Genomic DNA, 19875 nt, shown 5'->3' with positions numbered 1-19875 from the left:
TATACTTAGCAACATTAATGAATTTGAGTAATTTCTTTGAATTACGTTTAGATTCATAGACAATGTTTGCTTACAAAGACAAGCTGTTTACTTCTAAATGAAAAAAAATGGACAGTCCTTAATATTTGAATGGTTGTCTTCCAGATCATGTGTAAAATATTTGTTTGAACTTGGAACATATCTAACTACACTGTTTCTAAGTTCCCAGGCTAGCCCATAGAAGCCTATTTAAAACCATATCCTATTTTAAAAACACTAATTCAAAAAGATACATGCGCTCTAATGTTCACAGCAGCATTATTTACAATTGCCAAGATAAGCAACCTAAGTGTCCATCAACAGATAAATGGATAAAGAGGATGTGGCATATATGTATGTATACAATGGAATACTACTCAGCCATAAACAGTAATGAAATTTTGACATTTGCAACAACACGAATGGACTTGGAGGGTATTATGCTAAGTGAAATAAGTCAGAGAAAGACAAATACTCTATGATATTACTTATATGTGGATTCTAACAAACACAACAAACTAGTGAATATAAGAAAAAAGCAGACTCACAGTTATAATGAACAAACTAATGGTTACCATAGAGAGGAAAGGGAAGAGGGGCAACCTAGAGGTGGAGGATTAAGAGGTACAAACTATTATGTATAAAATAAGCTACAAAAATATATTGTACAACACAGGGAACGTAGCCAGTGTTTTATAACTGTAACTGGAGTATAGCCTTTAAAAATTGTGAATCACTGTATTGTACACCTGTAGCTTATATTGTATAGCAACCATACTTCAATTAAAAAAACATATCCTGTCTTAGTACTAGTATAGTACTGGTGTAAGTTTTAGGTCCTCAGAGTGTGGGTCATGTTCTGTGGGAGTTGGATTAGGAGGAAGCAAGTTTATTTTTGGCTTTTTATGTTTTCTCTTCTTATACTTTTCTGTCTCTTAATTCCTGTTCTTATGCTGGCCTAAACTTCTTGGCGTTCTACTGTGATCTTGGTTAAACATCTAAGTGCTCAGTACTTCAAATTTTTTCTTTTTTAAAAAAAATTGAGATATAATTGACATATAACATTGTGTTAGTTTAAGGTATACTACGTAATGATTTGATATATGTATGTTTTGTGAAATGATTACCACAATAAGTTTAGTTAACATCTGTCACTATATATAGTTATATTCTTGTAATGAGAACTTTTAAGACCTACTCTCTTAGCAGCTTTCATTTATACAATACAGTATTGTTAAATAGTCACCACACTTTACATTACATCCCCAGGACTTATTCATCTTATAACTGGAAATTTGTACCTTTTGACCACCTTCACCCATTTCACCCACCTCCCTACCCCCAACCTCTGGCTGCCACCAGTCTGCTCTGTTTCTACAAGTTTTTTTTTTTTTTTTAGATTCCACATACAAGTTGGATCGTACAGAATTTGTCTTTCTCTGTGTGACTTATTTCATGTAGTATAATGCTCTATAATAAATAGTAGGTCCACTTACTGGGTGCTTGGCAAGTATAAACATAAATGTTTACACTTAAGCATTTAAGTCTTAAGCATTTTTTACATGATTTGATAAATGAAGAATCTGTAATGGAAGATTAGGCTAATCACTCTGTCCAAGGTTATAGATCAGAGAGGGGAGTTGTGGCGTTATGTTGTTGGTTGAACTGTGGCAGTATGATTTGAAAGCTCATCCCCTAACCATTGTACTATACTGCATTTCTCTCTCGCATTCCCTCTTCCCCTTTTACCAAATTGGAACTCTTTATTTTCTCAGTTCAGATACTTTTAGCTAAATGATAGAGAAATCCATTTGATTGAATTAATTCACAGTATTATAGAATTCTGATAATAAAAATGATGTGATTTTATGACAAAATTTGATAATGTGATTATCTTTAGTGAGGATTGAGCCAATATGGAATCAGAACTTAAACCAGCTTCCCTAAGTCATCCTTCATCCTTATATGTATAGTTAGTTGAGTTGCCTACATTTTTCAGTTAGAAGTTAGGTCCATAGTGCTCAACTTACGCGCTGAAAACAATTTGGGCACACCACCCATTACAAGGTATTGTCTGAGGACCTAACAAATGATTTGCCCTTCTCATATTGTTCTATTATTTTTCAACTACGTATCAATACTGCTATGATTAGAATACAAAAAAATTATATATTCATGGTAGCATTTTGTCATATTTTCTTAGTATGTGAATAGTAAAAATACTACTTTGGGGATCTGAACATCTTGATATAAATGAAGAAGTCCTTTTACTTAAAAAGTGCAGAAACACTGCTTAAAGCATGCTATAAGGAAATTGTATATACTGGTTATATTTTAGAATTTGTTTTCAAGACAATCATAGTGAATGTTGGGAAATCAGTTGTAATGTTTAAATGACTGACTGACCAACCTATCAACTGGTAAAAGCCCTTTAATCTTCTCAGAGGTGATTGCACTTTAAATACAAGATCTTTGTTAACCCAGCTTCTCTCTCTGATTAGTGAAATTTTTGGCATTTAGTGTAAAATTCAGGTATTACAAGGTTTTTGGCAGGGAGCCTTGCCTTGGGGTCTTCCATTTCATCTCTTTCTAACTCACAGATTTTCTGAGAACTCTGTCATTTCTTCCCAGTAGCTCCATGGCAGAGACGAATGAGGAATGGAGTAGTGGTATATTGTGTTATTTTGTAAACTGAGTGCTGTCTATTTTTTAATTTCATGCAAAGATTTGGAAAAGAAAAAAATAGCTAAGATTTGTTCATCTCTTTTCTCCCCATATTGGTATGCATAGTCACAAAACATCCCATTTTATGTTAGTTTACTAGATAGAGTCTCAGAGAGGGTGACTTGCCTAGGGTCACAAGTCATAAATTTTGTAACAAGTATTCCTTGCTCCAGAGAGTTTTTTTTTTTCCATTTTACCTCACTGCCTTTCAGTGTGAAAAGATATTTTTCATTCATCTAAATGACTTAACATCAGAAGTAAGCATAACTTAGTGGAAATTTTTATTTAAATTTTAAAAATTTAATTTATGTTTTAAAGTTTAAAAATTATACTAGGTTGAAATTAATATATTAAAGTTGTAATTATATTAATACTGTGTCATCCAAGAAGGAAAAAGGATAATCATCCAATTACTTTGAAAATATTTAGTACCTTTTAAAAAAATTCTGTAATATTTGAGTTAGAAAATTAGAGAAACTAGAGTGATTTAGTGTCCTTGCCTGGATTTTGTTGTAGGCAGAATATCAGTCCAAATACATTATAAAAAAATAGGAATACAACATTCTGTTGGGTTGATTTAGATTGCTTATTTTTTTAAGCAAACATTTCCTATCTTCTTTAAAATTCTTTTTTGGTAATAAACTTTGTAATGGATTTTGTAAATCCTGGTGTATGGATTTTGATGTTTAAAAAGCAAGATTAAATAGCCTATAGTAGGGTGTACAATTTGGAAAAAAACAGCTTAAAGTAGTAAATCAAAATTCTGGCAAGTCAGTTTGCTAACTAGAGCAAACATAATATGAATATAAATATGTTATCTTGTGCTTTAATTTACAAGACTTTTTTTCTACCAGTTTACTACAGGGTTGTTGCCATACTTTTTTTTTTTTTTTTTGGCTATATTTGTTAATATATTCTGTTCTGGGGGAAGGAAGAAGGAAGGTTGCACTGAATAAATAAAAGTAGATAAAGTCAACATTTCTGCTGTATACGATCACCTTAGAGTTTAAAGGACTTTTAGAAGTCACTTTTAGAAGTCACTAGCTACTTTGTGCAGTGGCGTTTGAGAAAAGATGATGTTTTAGTTGGGCTCTTTTGGTCATAAAGACAGTCTTAAGAAACTAAGGGTTTACTCTGGGGATATATGTGGGCTAGGACTGTAAAGACTTTAGGAAATCAATTCAACTCAAGGGGCTCTGGGTCTGTACTTGTGTGTGTGCCTCTGTCTTGGCACTGTCCTAAATTTTGCATGCAATTATTTCACTTAATTCTTAAAACAATCTTAAGAGCCAGGTATTATTAGCATTCCCTTTAGATGAGGAAACTGAGGTTTAGGAGAAACCTGTCTAAAGTCAGTAAGTAGTAGAACCAAGGTTTGAATACCGATAATCTGATTTCCGGTATGGGATCTTTGTCCCTGTACTATACTCTCTACATGATTCTGTATCATCTCCTGTTTTTGTTTTTTGATTTCCTTTGGAGTTATCTTCACCACCCCCCAAAAAAGTCTTACATTCTACTAGACCAGGAGTTCTTAACCTCAGTGGTCCCTGAATCTTAAAGAAGCCATAAATGGCCTCCAGGTGAACAGTAACTCCTTGAAATTTTACGCAAATTTTTGAAAGTGTATTCACTTTTCTGGGGATAGGGTCCATAGATTTATCCATTTCTCAAGGGTCTCTGACCCTCCAAAATAGTGAGAATCACTGCACTGTCAGCTGCTCTGGGGAAGGTAGTATGAGTTTTTATCTTTGTATTCCTTAGCATCTGGTTTTTGATTGTTCAAAAATATTTGTTGAAGAGAATTTAACAAATAAGAGATGGTATGTGGGGAAATAAGCTTAAAATTAGTCATAATATGGGAGTCTTAAGATACCTTGAATGTTTACTAGATGGGTATGAGAGCATCAGTTTTATTTACTTGGTTCAGAAAATTGTTTTGTTACTGACAGGTTCAAATTTCCAGCTCTAGCATATAGTAGTCCTATGAAGTTAGGTTTTTGAAATCACAGCATAAAGGAAAATTTGTGTGTTCAAAACTGCTGTTGAAAAGTCCCCTAGATTTAGAGGCTGCCATGTGATCTCTCAAGAAGACCAGTTTTTATTTCCCCCCCATCAATGTAAGAATAGACCATTTTAGTACCTGAAGGAGCACTAAGGAACATAGTACATCTTTAAACATTAGAATCATACTCAGTGTTTGAAATATTCTTAGTTATGAGAGCCACATGGAAATTGAGAGCAGCTGAGGGAATGGCAATATCGCATCTCCCATCTCAAGTTTTGTCTAGGGCACATGCCTATTGACTGTAACAGAGTTACAGTTGTGGGGAAGTGCGTGCATTTTTTTCCCCCCTTAAATATTTGTTCACACACATTTATTCCTATTGTCTCTTTCTGCTACAAGTAGAAGTTAGAAGTAGACATTAGGTGAAAATCTGATGATTCCAGCATATGTTGTACTTTCTGTTCATTGTGTTCATGTGGAAGCATGGGTTTTACTCTTAAGGTTTCATATAATATATTTTAACCAGCGAAAACGTCTCATTTAGCCTAGTTTACCACGTGTTGTAACTGCTTATATTTGTTTTACCTAATATGTTGTTTTTGCTTTTTTTAACCTAATGATGATAAATTCCTCTATTCCCCAGATGAGTTTTCATTTTTGTCTGGTTTCTTCCATAGCTAAAAGTCAAGATGTAACTTTTAAGCTTGTTGCTCATAAAGTCAATGTTAGGGATATATATATATTTTTTCTTTTAGCTCCATATTCAGTTTATATGTTAGTTTTGGTCATACTTTAATCTCTGTTCTTTGTCTATGCATATAATGCCTTTTTCCCTTTTATCAGAGCTATGCTCCTTATCCCTGTTTGATGAATGGAATAAGAACTACTGTCTTTTTTTTTTTTTTTTCATTTCTGTTCACCTTTTCATTGCACTGTAGCTTTTCTCTCTCCAGTTTTCTTATTTGCATAATGTCTCTGCTACACAAAACTAAAGTGGTGGTAGTGTTTATCTCTAGTCATTTAAAATGGTAAACACACACATTGTGATTGAGAATGTTACTAAGTAGAAGACCTCATGAATTTAATTCTATGGGAAATGCATGTTTATTTTATTGTGCTGGAGATGGGTTACGCGGTGTATCACAGATCCCTTTTGGATCTCTAAATTCTCTTTTAGCAATATTCTTTCAGAACAGCTCTCTTTATAACAGTTTCTTTTGCATTCTTGGCAATGTAAACCTTGAGGAAGTGTTACAGCCAGTCTCTAGTGTATAACAGTTAATGTTTAAAATCTCTTAATGCAGTGAGCTGTCACCATATTTAATAAATTGCAGTATTGCATTAGCATAAATTCCTTTGGGTGCCAAGATATCTGTTGCACAGATGCTTGCTATTATTTATAGGTTTGTTTCTAACCTTTGTGGGTTGACTTACTTTTATATTCATTTGTCACCATGCAATAGCATAATTCTTTAACTGACATATGCAAAATAGTTTTCAAGAAGAAACTATGAAAGTACTGAAAAAGCAGATTACTCAAACTTTTGGACCTTGGGCAGTATAAAGCTCCCATAATTTAAGTAGACATATTGCTTTGTCTTTATTTGAATGTGTTCTTATACTGCCTTTCCTCCCAATATTGGGTAAATTGCAGGAGTGTCTTTAGCTGATGAAATTAGATGGAGGCAGCAGCCTAATCATTTCCCTCTGGTTTTGAGCCGATGAGACTAAGGGTGTGTGTGTATGTATGTTTGTTGACGTGGGGAGAAATTATTATCTTTATAGTTTATTTTAGAGTAAGCTGTTGATATTTTCTTAAAGTCTAAGTCTTCTTTTGGATTAAACATTTTTTGAATGGGAACTTCACTTTTATTTGCTAGTCAGATTCAGGAATCAGTAACTCTATCAGATATTCTTTGAGTTATGGATGCTCTATTAAGATATCAGAATTAATTTTTAGAAGGAATAGACTGACTCATTAAAGTCTTTTAAATGTGATATTTTGATATTTTGTTTTGCTAGTGATCTAATTTGCTAATTTATTGGATTGGCCGAAAAGTTCCTTCAGGTTTTTTTAAAATATCTTTATTGGAGTATAATTGTTTTACAATGTTGTGTTAGTTTCTGCTGTACAACAAAGTGAATCAGCTATATGTAGACATATATCCCCATATCACCTCCCTCATGAGACTCCCTCCCACCCTCCCTATCCCACTTCTCTAGGTCGTCACAAAGCATCGGGCTGATCTCCCTGTGCTATGCAGCAACTTCCCACTAGCTATCTATTTTACGTTTGGTCGTGTCAGTGCTACTTTTTCACTTCATCCCAGCTTCCCCTTCCCCACCTGTGTCCTCAAGTCCGTTGTCTACATCTGAGTCTTTATTCCTGCCCTGACACTAGGTTAATCAGTACCGTTTTTTTTTAGATCCATATACGTGCGTTAGCATACGGTATTTGTTTTTCTCTTTCTGACCTACTTCACTCTGTATGACAGACCCTAGGTCCATCCTCCTCATTACAAATAACTCAATTTCATTCCTTTTTATGGCTGAGTAGTATTCCTTTGTATATATGTGCCACATCTTCTTTATCCATTTGTCTGTCAGTGGACATTTAGGTTGCTTCCATGTCCTGGTTATTGTAAATAGTGCTGCAATGAACATTGTGGCACATGTATCCTTTTTGAATTATGGTTTTCTAAGGGTATATGCCCAGTAGTGGGATTGCTGGGTCATATGGTAGTTCTGTTTTTAGTTTCTTAAGGAACCTCCATACTGTTCTCCATAGTGGCTGTATCAGTTGACATTCCCACCAATAGTGCAGGGGGGTTCCCTTTTCTTCACACCCTCTCCAACATCTATTGTTTCTAGGTTTTTTGATGATGGCCATTCTGACTGGTGTGAGGTGATACCTCATTGTAGTTTTGATTTGCATTTCTCTAATGATTAGTGATATTGAGCATCTTTTCATGTGTTTGTGGGCAATCTGTATGTCTTCTTTGGAGAAGTGTCTATTTAGGTCTTCTGCCCATCTTTGGATTAGGTTGTTCTTTTGATATTGAGCTGCGTGAGCTGCTTGTATATTTTGGAGATTAATCCTTTGTCAGTTGCTTCGTTTGCAAATATTTTCTCCCATTCTGAGGGTTGTCTTTTCGTCCTGTTCAGGGGTTCCTTTGCTGTGCAAAAGCTTTGAAGTTTCATTAGGTCCCATTTGTTTATTTTTGATTTTATTTCCATTACTCTAGGAGGTGGGTCCAAAAGAATCTTGCTGTGATTTATGTCATAGAGTGTTCTGCCTGTGTTTTCCTCTGAGAGTTTTATAGTGTCCGGCCTTACATTTAGGTCTTTAATCCATTTTGAGTTTGTTCCTTCAGTTTTTAAGTGGAAATAAGAGACACATTTTTCATTTTCACTAAGAACTTTATCGAACAATGTATTCACCCTTTTGTTCCACTACCTTCTGCCATTTTTCAGGCATCTTCATAGTTCCATCTTCCCAAAACTTTTTCTCTTTTTGAGCAAAGAACTGTTCCAGGTGCCTTTTACAGTCTTCTAGGGAATTGAAATATTTTCCATTAAGAGAATTTTGTAAAGACTGAAATAAATGGAAATCCAAAGGTGCAATGTCTGGTGAATAGGTGGATGAATCAGAACTTCCCAGCCAAGCTGTAACAGTTTTGTCTGGTCATCAAAGAAACATGTGGTCTTGCATTATACTGATGGAAGATTATGCGTTTTCTGTTGACTAATTCTTGCTGCTTTTCATCGAGTTGGTCCAACTGGGAGCAGTACTTGTTAGAATTAATCGTTTGGTTTTTCCGGAAGGAGCTCATAATAGAGGACTCCCTTCCAATCCCACCATATACACAACATCACCTTCTTTGGATGAATACCGGCCTTTGGTGTGGTTGGTGGTGGTTCATTTCACCTCCCCACGATGTCTAACGTTCCACATTATTGTACAGTATCCACGTTTCATCGCCCACCACAATTTGTTTTTAAAATAGAATGAATGTTTTCATTACTCAGTAGAGAATTGCATGTGGAAATTCGGTCAAGGTTTTTTTCATTTAACTTATGTGGAACCCAAACATCAAAGAGATTAACGTAACCAAGCTGGTGCAAATGATTTTCAGCGCTTGATTTGGATATTTTGAGTACGTGGGCTATCTCCCGCATGGTGTAACAGTGATTGTTTTCAGTTAATGTCTCGATTTGATCACTGTCAACTTCAACTGGTCTATCTGACCGTGGAGCATCGTCCAGCGAGAAACCTCCAGCTCAGAACTTTGCAAACTACTTTTGCCACGTTCGATCAGACACAGCACCTTCTCCATATACTGCACAAATCTTTTTTTTGCGTTTCAGTTGCGTTTTTACCTTTCTTGAAATAATAAAGCATAATATGCAGGAAATGTTGCTTTTTTCTTCCATCTTCAATATTAAAAAAATGGCTACACAAAAATTCACAAATTTTGATAAGTTTCTTTTTAAATGCACGTTGATATGACAGCTGTCGCAATGCAATCTGACAAAATTGTTTCGAATGAAGTTAAAGACAACTAAGCGCCGCTAGAACCATCGTATGGGAAAACTGAACGAACCTTTTGGCCAACCTGATAGTATTAATTTTATTTTAGGTAAATGAAGCCAGTCTTGTAAAATCATTGGTAGATGAATTATCTCCAACTCAGTAGGTTAAGTGTGTTAGAAAATAATCGTGAATGTTTGTCAAACATTTACTTTTTAAAAATTACTAGACACAGGCTCCTACATTTTGGCTACTTCCCTATCTGCCAACTTTATGACACTATTTTAGTAAAAAAGATAAATTCATATTTGTAAATGTAAATTATATGAATTTTTAAAACTAAGACTATAATAGCCAGGTCTTTCTAAAACAAAACAAAAAAACCCTTATGTTACAGTAACTCTTCTAGTTTTTTGCAAAAGAAGAGGAAATTTTCTTTTTCAGTTTTCAATTTGTTAAGAATTTAGACTGATTTGTAAGGAAGAAAAATTTTTTTCTTGTACAGTAAGCTGCAGCTTTTAAAATTGGGGTTTAACCTACTGTATCTAGGAATTGAACTGACCTTTTACCAGTTCTCTGATACGATTTTAGCACCATCAATGAATATTTATCGTTTTGTTTTTTTATACTTTTCCTCCCCTACCATTTTATTATGAAACATTTCAAACAGAAAATTGAAAGAATTGTGCTGTGAACACTCATACCCACACCTAGTCTACAGTTTACACACTTCCTATATCCACTTTATTATATGTCTTATCACTCCAGCCACTGTTCTGTTTTTTTAAAAAATATATTTGAGTAAATTGAAGATATTAGGATATTCCACCCTTACATACTTCTTGTATATTATTAACTAGAGTGAGGTGTTTTTTTCTTTTTAGGTAAGATTTGCATGTAGTCAAATGCACAAATCTTTAATGTACTATCAGATGATTTTGACAAACGCTTCCAGCTGTGTAACTTAAGTCCCTACAGATATAGAGCATTACCATCACCTCTGTAAGTTTCCTCCTGCCCAGTCAATACTCCATCACTGTTTTGATTTTTTCACCGTAGATTTGCTTTCCCTGTTTTAAAACTTCATATAAATGGATTCATAGAATACTCTTTTGTGAGGCTTTTTTCTCTGAGCATGACATATTTGAGATATATTAATGTTGCATTTTCTAGTACATTCCATTTTATTACTCTTGGTTTATTTTTAAGGCTCAGATCTGTTTTACACAGAAATTATTTATCCCCTTCTGAATTCTTAAAGCACTCTATTCTAAACTCTAAGGTATTGATTATATTATAGCTAATTTTATTATATATATTATAGCCATGTATATATAGCTGTTATATCATAGCTACTCATTTATCTCCACTACTCCGTATGCAGCATGTTCTCAGAACATGGTGTATAGAATATGCTCCATTAATACTTGTTGAACAGTCTATGGTTAGAAGTCTTTCTTACAGCTTTTGTTACAGAGATCCCAAACTTGGGGTACAATTATAATGTGAAATTAGTGCTTGAATGAAGATTAAATTAAAATTTCAATTACAGTCTGTTATTAGTTTTTTCCAAGGAAGTCTTCATTTCTGTGGTGAACAAATATGAGATTTTCAAATGACCGCAAGGTTGAAAGAGACCATAATGTTCCTTATCATATAGGGATGAAGAATAAGAACCAATCAAATAATAAGCCTATTGCCAATTTAATTATGAGCTTTGACCTTTTATTTCCTTGGATACATTCTTTCAGTTTTCACTATATTCTTAGTATTTTGATAACCACATTTAAAGCCCATTTTATTTTTATTTTATAAAATCAATCTGTATATTCTGTTATTCTTTAAGAAAACTTATTTGGAAGCAGCACAGGATTGTTACCTCTCAAAAGAGCACCAGTGAAAAGTTGGGAGTCCTATAGGATATGAGAAGTAAAGAAGTATTTGCGTTTTTGCCCTCCTTCCCTTCTCTTTCAACTGATTATCCCCATCTAGGTCTGTACCTCTGTAAATCCAGATAGATAAGTGAGGTAAACATGGAAAGGTTATTTATGAGTAGAACAAGGTGGTATAAGAGTTTACCTTAGGCAAGTTTTATAGTAGACAGTTCTTGTCCATATAATTTTGTCTATTTTGATTGCTGATTTAATCTCAATATTCACAGTAGTTTACTAATAAGTACACTTCAAGTGAACTGTTCCTGTGCTTTAGAATGACCACATATTTGGCAGAGCCGTGAAACAATAGGTGAACTTTCAGAGAACAAATGGGCAGCGTGCTGTGTTGCAAAAGAATGTACTGCCTTGTTCACCCTGTCCATATTTAGATCAGTCTGGCTGGCAGTGAAATGCAGAAGTGTTGGCCATACAGGTGCAGTGTTCTGCAGCTGTTGGAAACATTTGCCCTCCCCCTCACCCCCCACTTCTTCACATATAATTATGCTCTGTTTAAACCATTAATGCTAGAAGATGGGATTTGAGAATTTGAATGTCTGTTTACAAAAAGGTACTACTCAGAGAGATAATTGGTCATTTAGGCAGCTGAATTTAATTGCCTAAATGACTTGAAGTTTCCAAAGACTAAAACCTAGCCTTAAGGCCATAGACTTTTAGAATTATAAGAGACTGCCTTTGAAAGAACATGTCTGCAGAGTTACTGCCCTCCAGACTGAACCTCAGTTCAGGGCTTATATATTTTCATTTTTTAATATCCTGCAACCAGCATAACGCCTGACACCTAGTAGGCAACTTGATATATGTTTGTATCTTACGTTAGCAGATGAAGCCAAAATATTGTTTAGATGTGGTATGGTACTAAATTAGAAAATTATGATTTTTTCTTTAAGCCGATGCCTTGTGGTAAGTTTTATAGCAGTCTTGAGAACAAAGTGCCATGGCAGCAGAGAGAAGGGCAGTGATTAATGCTGCCCGTGGTGGTCATCAGACACTTTATGTTTTGATAGGTCATGGAAAATCTTTTCTAGACTACAATTAGAGAACTTGGTTTTGAAGAGTTTTCCTCATCTAAGAGACATCAGTGTATTTTCCCAAAAGCAGTGTCTTTTCCTCCTTATCCCGATTTTGCGCATTTTTCATGCATTACATCATAAGGAGATTAAAGTTTAATGATTCCAAATCTGAAAGTTCTGGAGAAGAATGTTTTCCGTAAACCTAATAGAATAAATATTTTTTTTTCTGTAGTTTTTTCTATAATGAAAAGAATGTAGGCTTTGGAGTCAGACATAGGTTTGAATCCCATCTTTTTGAATCCCAGCTCTTTAAACTGCATTTACCTGAAGGATCATGCATCAGTTTCTCTGTCCATAAAAATAGGGGTAATACCTGCTGTAAAATAGTGGTGTAAGGATGAAATGAGCTACCTCCTAAAAGTGTGGCATCAGTATTCCTGGAACATATCAAGAGCTCAAGAAATATTATTTCCTTTTTATTCAAAGGAGAATCTTGTAGAGTAAGCAGGATTATAGTACCCCTCTGGTATTGGTGAAGCTGTTATTCTAGGAGACTGCACGGTGCCTTCAAGCTTCTATTCTTTCGGCATATATTTAGCACCCAGTATCTGCAAAGCAGGTAGAGATTTTGCAGTCTTGTTGGCAGAGGAAACAGCAACAAATAGTTAAGGTAGTGGGATACTGAGAGTAAATACATGGAGGTTCTGAGAAGAGGAAGGTCCTAATAAGCTGCAGTGGTTAGGCATCCTTCATGACTGCAGGAGAGCTGCAAACTGGACCTTAAAGACAGAATGAAGGAGAAGGAAAAACATTCAGGCTTGAACAAGATCAGAAAGATCAAAAGCTCAGAGCCTTTCTGGCAGAAGTTTTTTTCCAGCTTTATTGAGATATAATTGACATATAACATTGTGTAAGTTTAAGGTGTACAGCATGTTGATTTGGTAAATTTATATCCTGCAAAATGATTACCACCATAGCATTAGCTACCACCTCCATCCTGTCATATAATTATCATTTCTTTTTTGTGGTGAGAACATCTAAGAAATACTCTTTAAGCAACTTGCAAGTTTATAATACAGTATTATTAGCTATAATCACCATGCTGTACATTAAATCCCCAGAATTTGTTAATCTTACAACTGGAAGTTTGTACCCTTTGACCAGTATTTCCCCATTACCTCCACTGCCCAGCCCCTGGTAACCACCACTCTACTCTCTGTTTCTCTGAGTTTGGTTTTTTAGATTCCACATATAAGTGATATCGTACCGTATTTGTCTTTCTCTATCTGAATTATTTCACTTAGCACAATGCCCTTAAGGTCCATCCATGTTATTGCCAATGGCAGGATTTCCTTCTGTCTCGTGGCTGAATTGTATATACGTACTGCATCGTCTTTATCCATTCACCTGTCGACAGTTAGGTTGTTCCCATATCTTGGCTGTTGTAAATAACGCTGCGATGAATATGGGGATGCAGATCTCTCTTTGAGATCCTGTTTTCATTTCCTTTGGATGTGTACCCAGAAGTGGGATTTTACTGGATCATATGGTAGTTCTATTTTTAATTTTTTGAGGAACTTCTATACTATTTTCCATAGTGACTGTACCAGTTTACATTCCCACCAACAGTGTACAAGGGTTCCCTTTTCTCCCCACCCTCACCAAACTTATCTTGTCTTTTTGAGGATAGCCATTTTAACAAGTATGAGGTGATAATTCACTGTGGTTTTGATTTCCAATTCCCTAATGATTAGTGATGTTGAGCACCTTTTCACGTACCTGTTGGCCAGGTATGTCTTCTTTAGAAAAATGTCTATTCAGTTCTTTCTGACAGAATATTTTTATATGACTGGTAATAGTTTCAAGTATTCAGAACAGAAAAATATTGAGGCTGTCTGTAGTTGGCTGTGCTGATGTAGAGAAAGCAGGACGAAAGTACCCTGAATGTACTATTTGCTCAGTTTTCAAGCAGATCATTCTTATCTAAATGTTTAGGACTCTTAAACTTAATCCAGAGAGGGGCCTCTCACTTATTACATGTGTCTTTCTTTTAAAGCATAAGCTGGATAACATGTTTCTAATTCTCTGAGGTTTCTTGCTCAGAGTAATATATAAAAAGTCTTCAAGGTTCTACATTATCTTACCTACCAACTCCCTTAATTTTACCAGTTTGACTTCATTTCTTGCTACTTGCCCTCTCATCCACACTGCTCTATTTCCAGGAGTAGTATGGCAGGCATGCTGCCACTTCACAGCCCATACACTTCCTGTTCTTTCTGTCTATAAATCTCTTCCTTCACAGTCCACGGCTTGTTCCCTCAGCTCTCTCAGGTTTCTATTCAAATGCAATCTGAGAAAAGGGGAGAAAAGGGAACCCTTGTACACTGTTGGTGGGAATGTAAATTGGTACAGTCACAATGGAAAACAGTATAGAAGTTCCCTCACATGTCAAGCACCATTCTTGCTGTTTTATTTCCAAAGCACTTAGAACCATTTGACATACTATATATTTTAAAAGTGTATTTGCTCATTGTCTCTTCTAACGCCTCTAAAATATAAGCTCCTTGAGGGCAGCGATATTATTTATTTTATTCACAGCCACATTTCCAGTGCCTAGCACAAACTATTCAATAAATACTTATTAAATGAATAAACTTTATCTTTCTTTCTGAGTTGTAAAAGAACTGTGGTCATCACAGACTTTTCTTCCCTTTATTGCCACTGAGTGACCAAAATGGGGCCTTCCTGAGGAGGACATCAGTTCATTTGGTCAACATTAAACATACTTTGCGAATACAGGCATACCTCGGAGATATTACAGGTTTGGTTCCTGACACTGTAATAAAGCGAATATTGCAATAAAGGGAGTCACAAGAGTTTTTTGGTTTCCCAGTGCCTGTAAAAGTTATGCTTACACTATACTGTCCATTAAGCGTGCAATAGCATTATGTCTAAAAAAACAATGTACCTACGTTTATAATATACTTCATTTTTTCCTTTTTTATCTGGGAATTCATAATGGTCGACAATTTGATCTCAGCCTAAGAGAATGGAAAAGAGTTTACACTTGATAGAAAGGATCAGTAAAACTAGTAACTTTTTTTTGCAATTTATGTGAGAGAAAGAGGCTTAGAGAAGGAGAGGAAACAATGTGTCTTGAAAGTAAGTAGGAAACGATCACAAGATTAGAATTAGTTCCTTGAAGCAAAATGTGATGAGAAATCATTGGACGATTTTGAGGGGTCTAGTAGTATAATTAAAGAAATATTTTTAGGACTTTGATTTTTACAATTATTAGGATAGTCCGAAGAAGAGAAGTCAAAATTTAAGGACATTTATAAAAAAAAGTTTGGTATATTTGAGGTTTGAAATAATCTGAACAAGAAAAATGAAGGAGAAATGGCCACACCAGGAGAATTTGAGAAAAAGCAGTAATGAGAAGCTATTCTGGGTGTAGGGGTTATAGGAGGACAATAAATTTGAAATACCAACTTGGCATTATCATTGCTTTAGGATAAGAGATAAGAACTATAATTTACTCTGTTTCCATTTTTTAGAGGCTAAAAAATGAGGTGGCATTTGCTGTAGATTGCTTTTGGAATATGGTTTCTTCTCTACAGTTGCCTAGTTAGCAGGGGGAGGGAGGAATGTTTTCACTAGGGGTAACAATATTTGTTGTATCCATTAGAAATTGTAGGTAATGTGGATGAGATAAAAAGTACTGATGTAGTTTTAGAAATACTGAAATGATTTAGGGGAATAAAAGTTAGATGCATAAAAATGCTTTTGTTTGCTAAAATTGCTGTTTTTAGATGGAGTTTCCTTTTTAAACTTAACCTCAAGACTACATTTACTTTTGTTAATTTAATAGGTCCATCTGTTAATTTAACAGGTGACAGTTGTCACAGGAAGTTGGGGAACATTTTTTTATCAGTAGGTATGTATATTGTTGGCTTTCAGATATGTTATGCTCTCGGGTATCTAAGCCTATTAGACAAGAGACAGAAACTTAGAAAGATACAAATGGCAGAGCAACGTTTTTCAACAGAATTACTGTTTTGCTCTTTGGCTTTCCCTTTGTTATCCTATTCCTCTCCCTTTCCAGTTGCTCAGAACGTACCCTTCTCCAGCTTCCTGCAGAGTTTAACACTTTTGCTTCAGTGTTAACACATAGAGTAGAATAAAGAAGGACAGCTTTAGCCTAGACAGCTCAAATAGTGCTTTTCAAACACTGACTGTATGTTCAGTACTATGCTTGGCTCCAAGCATACAAACCTGAATACACGTGATCCCTTGTCATGAGAAACTCATAGTAGAGCAGCCTAGTGGCAGAGCATCCACAATCTACAGTAATACTTTCATAGAGATACTTGAAGAGCTAGTTTTCCATTTAATAATTTTAACAGAAACAAATTTGTAAGCAGTCAAAAAATGGTCCTCTCATGGCCTTTCTTCATAGATATTAAAACCTGTTTTTAGAATTGCATGTTTTAATATTTTTTAGAATTACTCTTATAGAGGGCAAGTAAAATACTCATTGTTTAGTATTGTTTGACCAATTTATTTTAAGTAGATTGACAAAAGCATTTTTGGTAGTATATTGAACTAAATATGGCTTTATTTTAAATTGTTCAAATTTTACATTAATTAAAATTAGTGTTATTAAAAAGTATCTTTTTAGTCTAAGCATGTTCTGATTCTTAACATTTTATTTAATCTTTAAGCTATATTCCTCTTCCTAGTCCCCTACTGAGTACTTCCGATCTTCTGTTTTTCAAAATGTTTTCTTTCTCAGCATGAAAACCCTATTGCTTTATAGAAAAATGATGTCTGAAAATTCATTACCAAATTCCTTTAGATGATAGAAGAATACATTTTTGCCTTGTTTTTTATTGTACCTTTTAACTTAAACTGGTCTCACACATGAACTTTCTTAGAATCAGGCAGTTCCTGGTTCCTATGGGACTTCCTGTTTTCTCAAATAAAAATAGAAAAGCACCTCAGAAAGGAAACCTGGTCAGTGTGAACTACTTTGTAGGCTCAGTTAGTCTTAGTTGTGACCTGGCTTATAGAGATCCAGATATCTGAAAGCTTTGAATATTTTTGCATGCAATTCTAAAATAGAGGAAAAGGAGGAGATTCTAAATAATAACCAGAGAGATGATACATAATCAGCCATGAACTTGTTTGTGTCTTTTGGGGGAGGGTGGATGTATGGAGGTTGGATGGAAAGTGGTAAATCCTTTCTTTATAATATTTATTAGAAGTAAGAAGTTGTTTAATACTGAGACTTTATTCTTAGCCACTTTGATGTGTATATTTGTTTCATGCCACTTTTCCAGATGTTAGCAAGGACTAGGAAGTTTTGTTTTTTAATCATTGGAAGTAAGAATTCTAAATGAATTATTCAGTTTTAAAGCATCTTGTAGATTTCCTCAAGTAGTAACTGCCTTTAGTCTATATTTTGAAGAGAGTTAAGGTGAAGAAATGATAGTCATTAATAGTAACGATAATAGGTAACATATATTAAGTGTTTGACACTATGCCAAGCATTTTATATGGTTTATCTCATTTAATCCTCACAACTGTATAAGGTAGGTACCATCATTACATCCTTCCATTACAGAAGAGGAAACTGCAACTTAGAGTGGCTAAATAGATGGTAGTTCAAGGCCACGTTGCTAGTAAGTAGTGGAGCTAGGACTTGAACCAAGTCACTCTAAGTTTTATAGAGCAAACCACAAAATCATAGTGAGAATGGTAAATATAGTAAGTCTGAAAATTTAGTTCCCCAACCTTTATTATCATCAGTTTGTTTATATATTGTTTGCATGTTTACATTCAGTTTTAGCATAGTACACTTTGGCATTTCCGAGGGCTTGTTTAGGGGGATTCTAATTCTCATTCTTAAATGATGCTAATAGTTCTCTCTTTTTCTTTCCTTGATAGTAAAAAACTCCTTTGATGAAACATTTGGAAAAATAAAAGTAAGTAAAAAATCTTAATACTGATACTTTGTCTTGCGTTTTATATGATAAAGGTAGTAGGATGACTATCACCTAAAAAGTAGTAATTTTAAAGGCAATAAATTTTCTTATTTTTGAGTATTCCTTGACCACAGTATAATTAAATCTGACACCGATTTACACCTAAGAGCTGACCTGTTTATCACTTTGAGGTAAAAGCCACTGCCAAGTAAAATGGCAGTGGCATGTCATCTGGGGATCTGGTCTTAACCTTAAAAGTATGCCTGTTTTCTTAATTGTTGGGTACCCTAGCAGTTTTTGTCTTTTTTGCCCTCCTTTTGTTCTCTTTCGATTTTTTGCTCATCGGCATGCCTTTTCAACTGTCAGGAAGGCAAAGGATTTAGAGTCTTATGCAACTTATTTATGATTTCTTTTATTTTTAAAGGATTTATAATATTAATTTTAACCTAAGTTTTACTCACATGAAAACATTTTTCACTTACCATTCATCATTATAGGCACTCCAAAGATTATGATATTTGAGTTTATATTATAATACACAATTAGTTGTTAATTTTTTCTTATTATAGGAACTGACAGTAATACAGACCTGTACAGAAAACATTATTTGTTGTACTAAATGATATGTAATAATGTGTAATCAGATCCATAGAATGTTACTTTAGATTGTTAGTAATGATTATTTTCTGTAGTATTCTATTATTGTGATATTGTTTTTTAAAAAAGGTTGACTTTATCATATTAAGTATAACATTGCTGCTGGCATCATAATTTAAATTTGCACAATATACTCACTGAACATTGAAAAGACAAGACTTTATTTTCTTCTGTATAATTTTCCCCTTGGGGGAACCTGAAGTTCCTAATCTCTAAATAATAATAATAATTGTAATGAAGATAATGGCAATTAACTTACATTACGTGTTTATTCTGTGCCAGGCACTATGCTAAGTGTTTAAAATCCATTAATATCATTTAATCAGGGACTTGATACAAAAATTGAAAATATCCTTGAGAAAATTGGCTGAGATACAAGAGGGAAATATTTAAAGGTGATAATATGTGAGAAAATTTGGTAGAGTCACCCTACAGTTTGGTTTTTCCCCTAAGAATGAGAACTTTGCTTCAGAGAATGATTTGTGTTAGTAAAAGAAAATCTGGAGCTTATCAAAACACGCAATTAGAAGGTAGCTATTTCAAATTAAAAAATTATTTTTGTTTAATGGAAGGTTACTTGAAAGCTTACTTTAAATATGGATTTATTTGTAGATCTTTAACTTGTTTTCAGGGTAATCAGTAGACACATTTCAAGCTGAATATTAGGAGGCAATCTGAAAAGCAGACAGAATGGAAAGTTTGTAATGAAACTATAAGCCAATATAAGTTTCTGTAAGAAAGTAACTTTAACATTTGATTTACACCCTTTTCGGATTTACTTCTAGTTTAGCATATTGGTGCTAAAGATTATTGAACCTTTCTATTTCTCAAAATTGATTTGTTCCCATTAATAAAATGTTCCATAAAAACTATTTAGGTCGTAATTTAGTTGATTATTTGGATGGCACTTGACACCCTTGTAATATATAGATGGTCATTTTGAATGAGTTGCTGTTGGAAAAATAATTCTTGAAAAAATTATAGC

At 34.3% G+C, this 19875-nt stretch overlaps 1 protein-coding gene across 1 annotated transcript in view; it reads left to right on the top strand.

Annotated features, from left to right (window-relative positions):
* LEMD3 (LEM domain containing 3) overlaps positions 1-19875 on the top strand; it is a 64979-nt gene that overhangs the window by 14707 nt on the left and 30397 nt on the right. Inside the window, exon 2 of the mRNA XM_065887617.1 lies at positions 18196-18233. Coding sequence (XP_065743689.1) covers positions 18196-18233 — 38 coding nt within the window. The remainder of the gene's footprint in view (positions 1-18195; positions 18234-19875) is intronic.

This window comes from Phocoena phocoena, chromosome 11 (genome assembly GCF_963924675.1).
Source record: "Phocoena phocoena chromosome 11, mPhoPho1.1, whole genome shotgun sequence".
In the NCBI taxonomy this organism is placed as follows: domain Eukaryota; kingdom Metazoa; phylum Chordata; class Mammalia; order Artiodactyla; family Phocoenidae; genus Phocoena; species Phocoena phocoena.
This window is presented reverse-complemented; position numbering and strand designations above follow the sequence as displayed.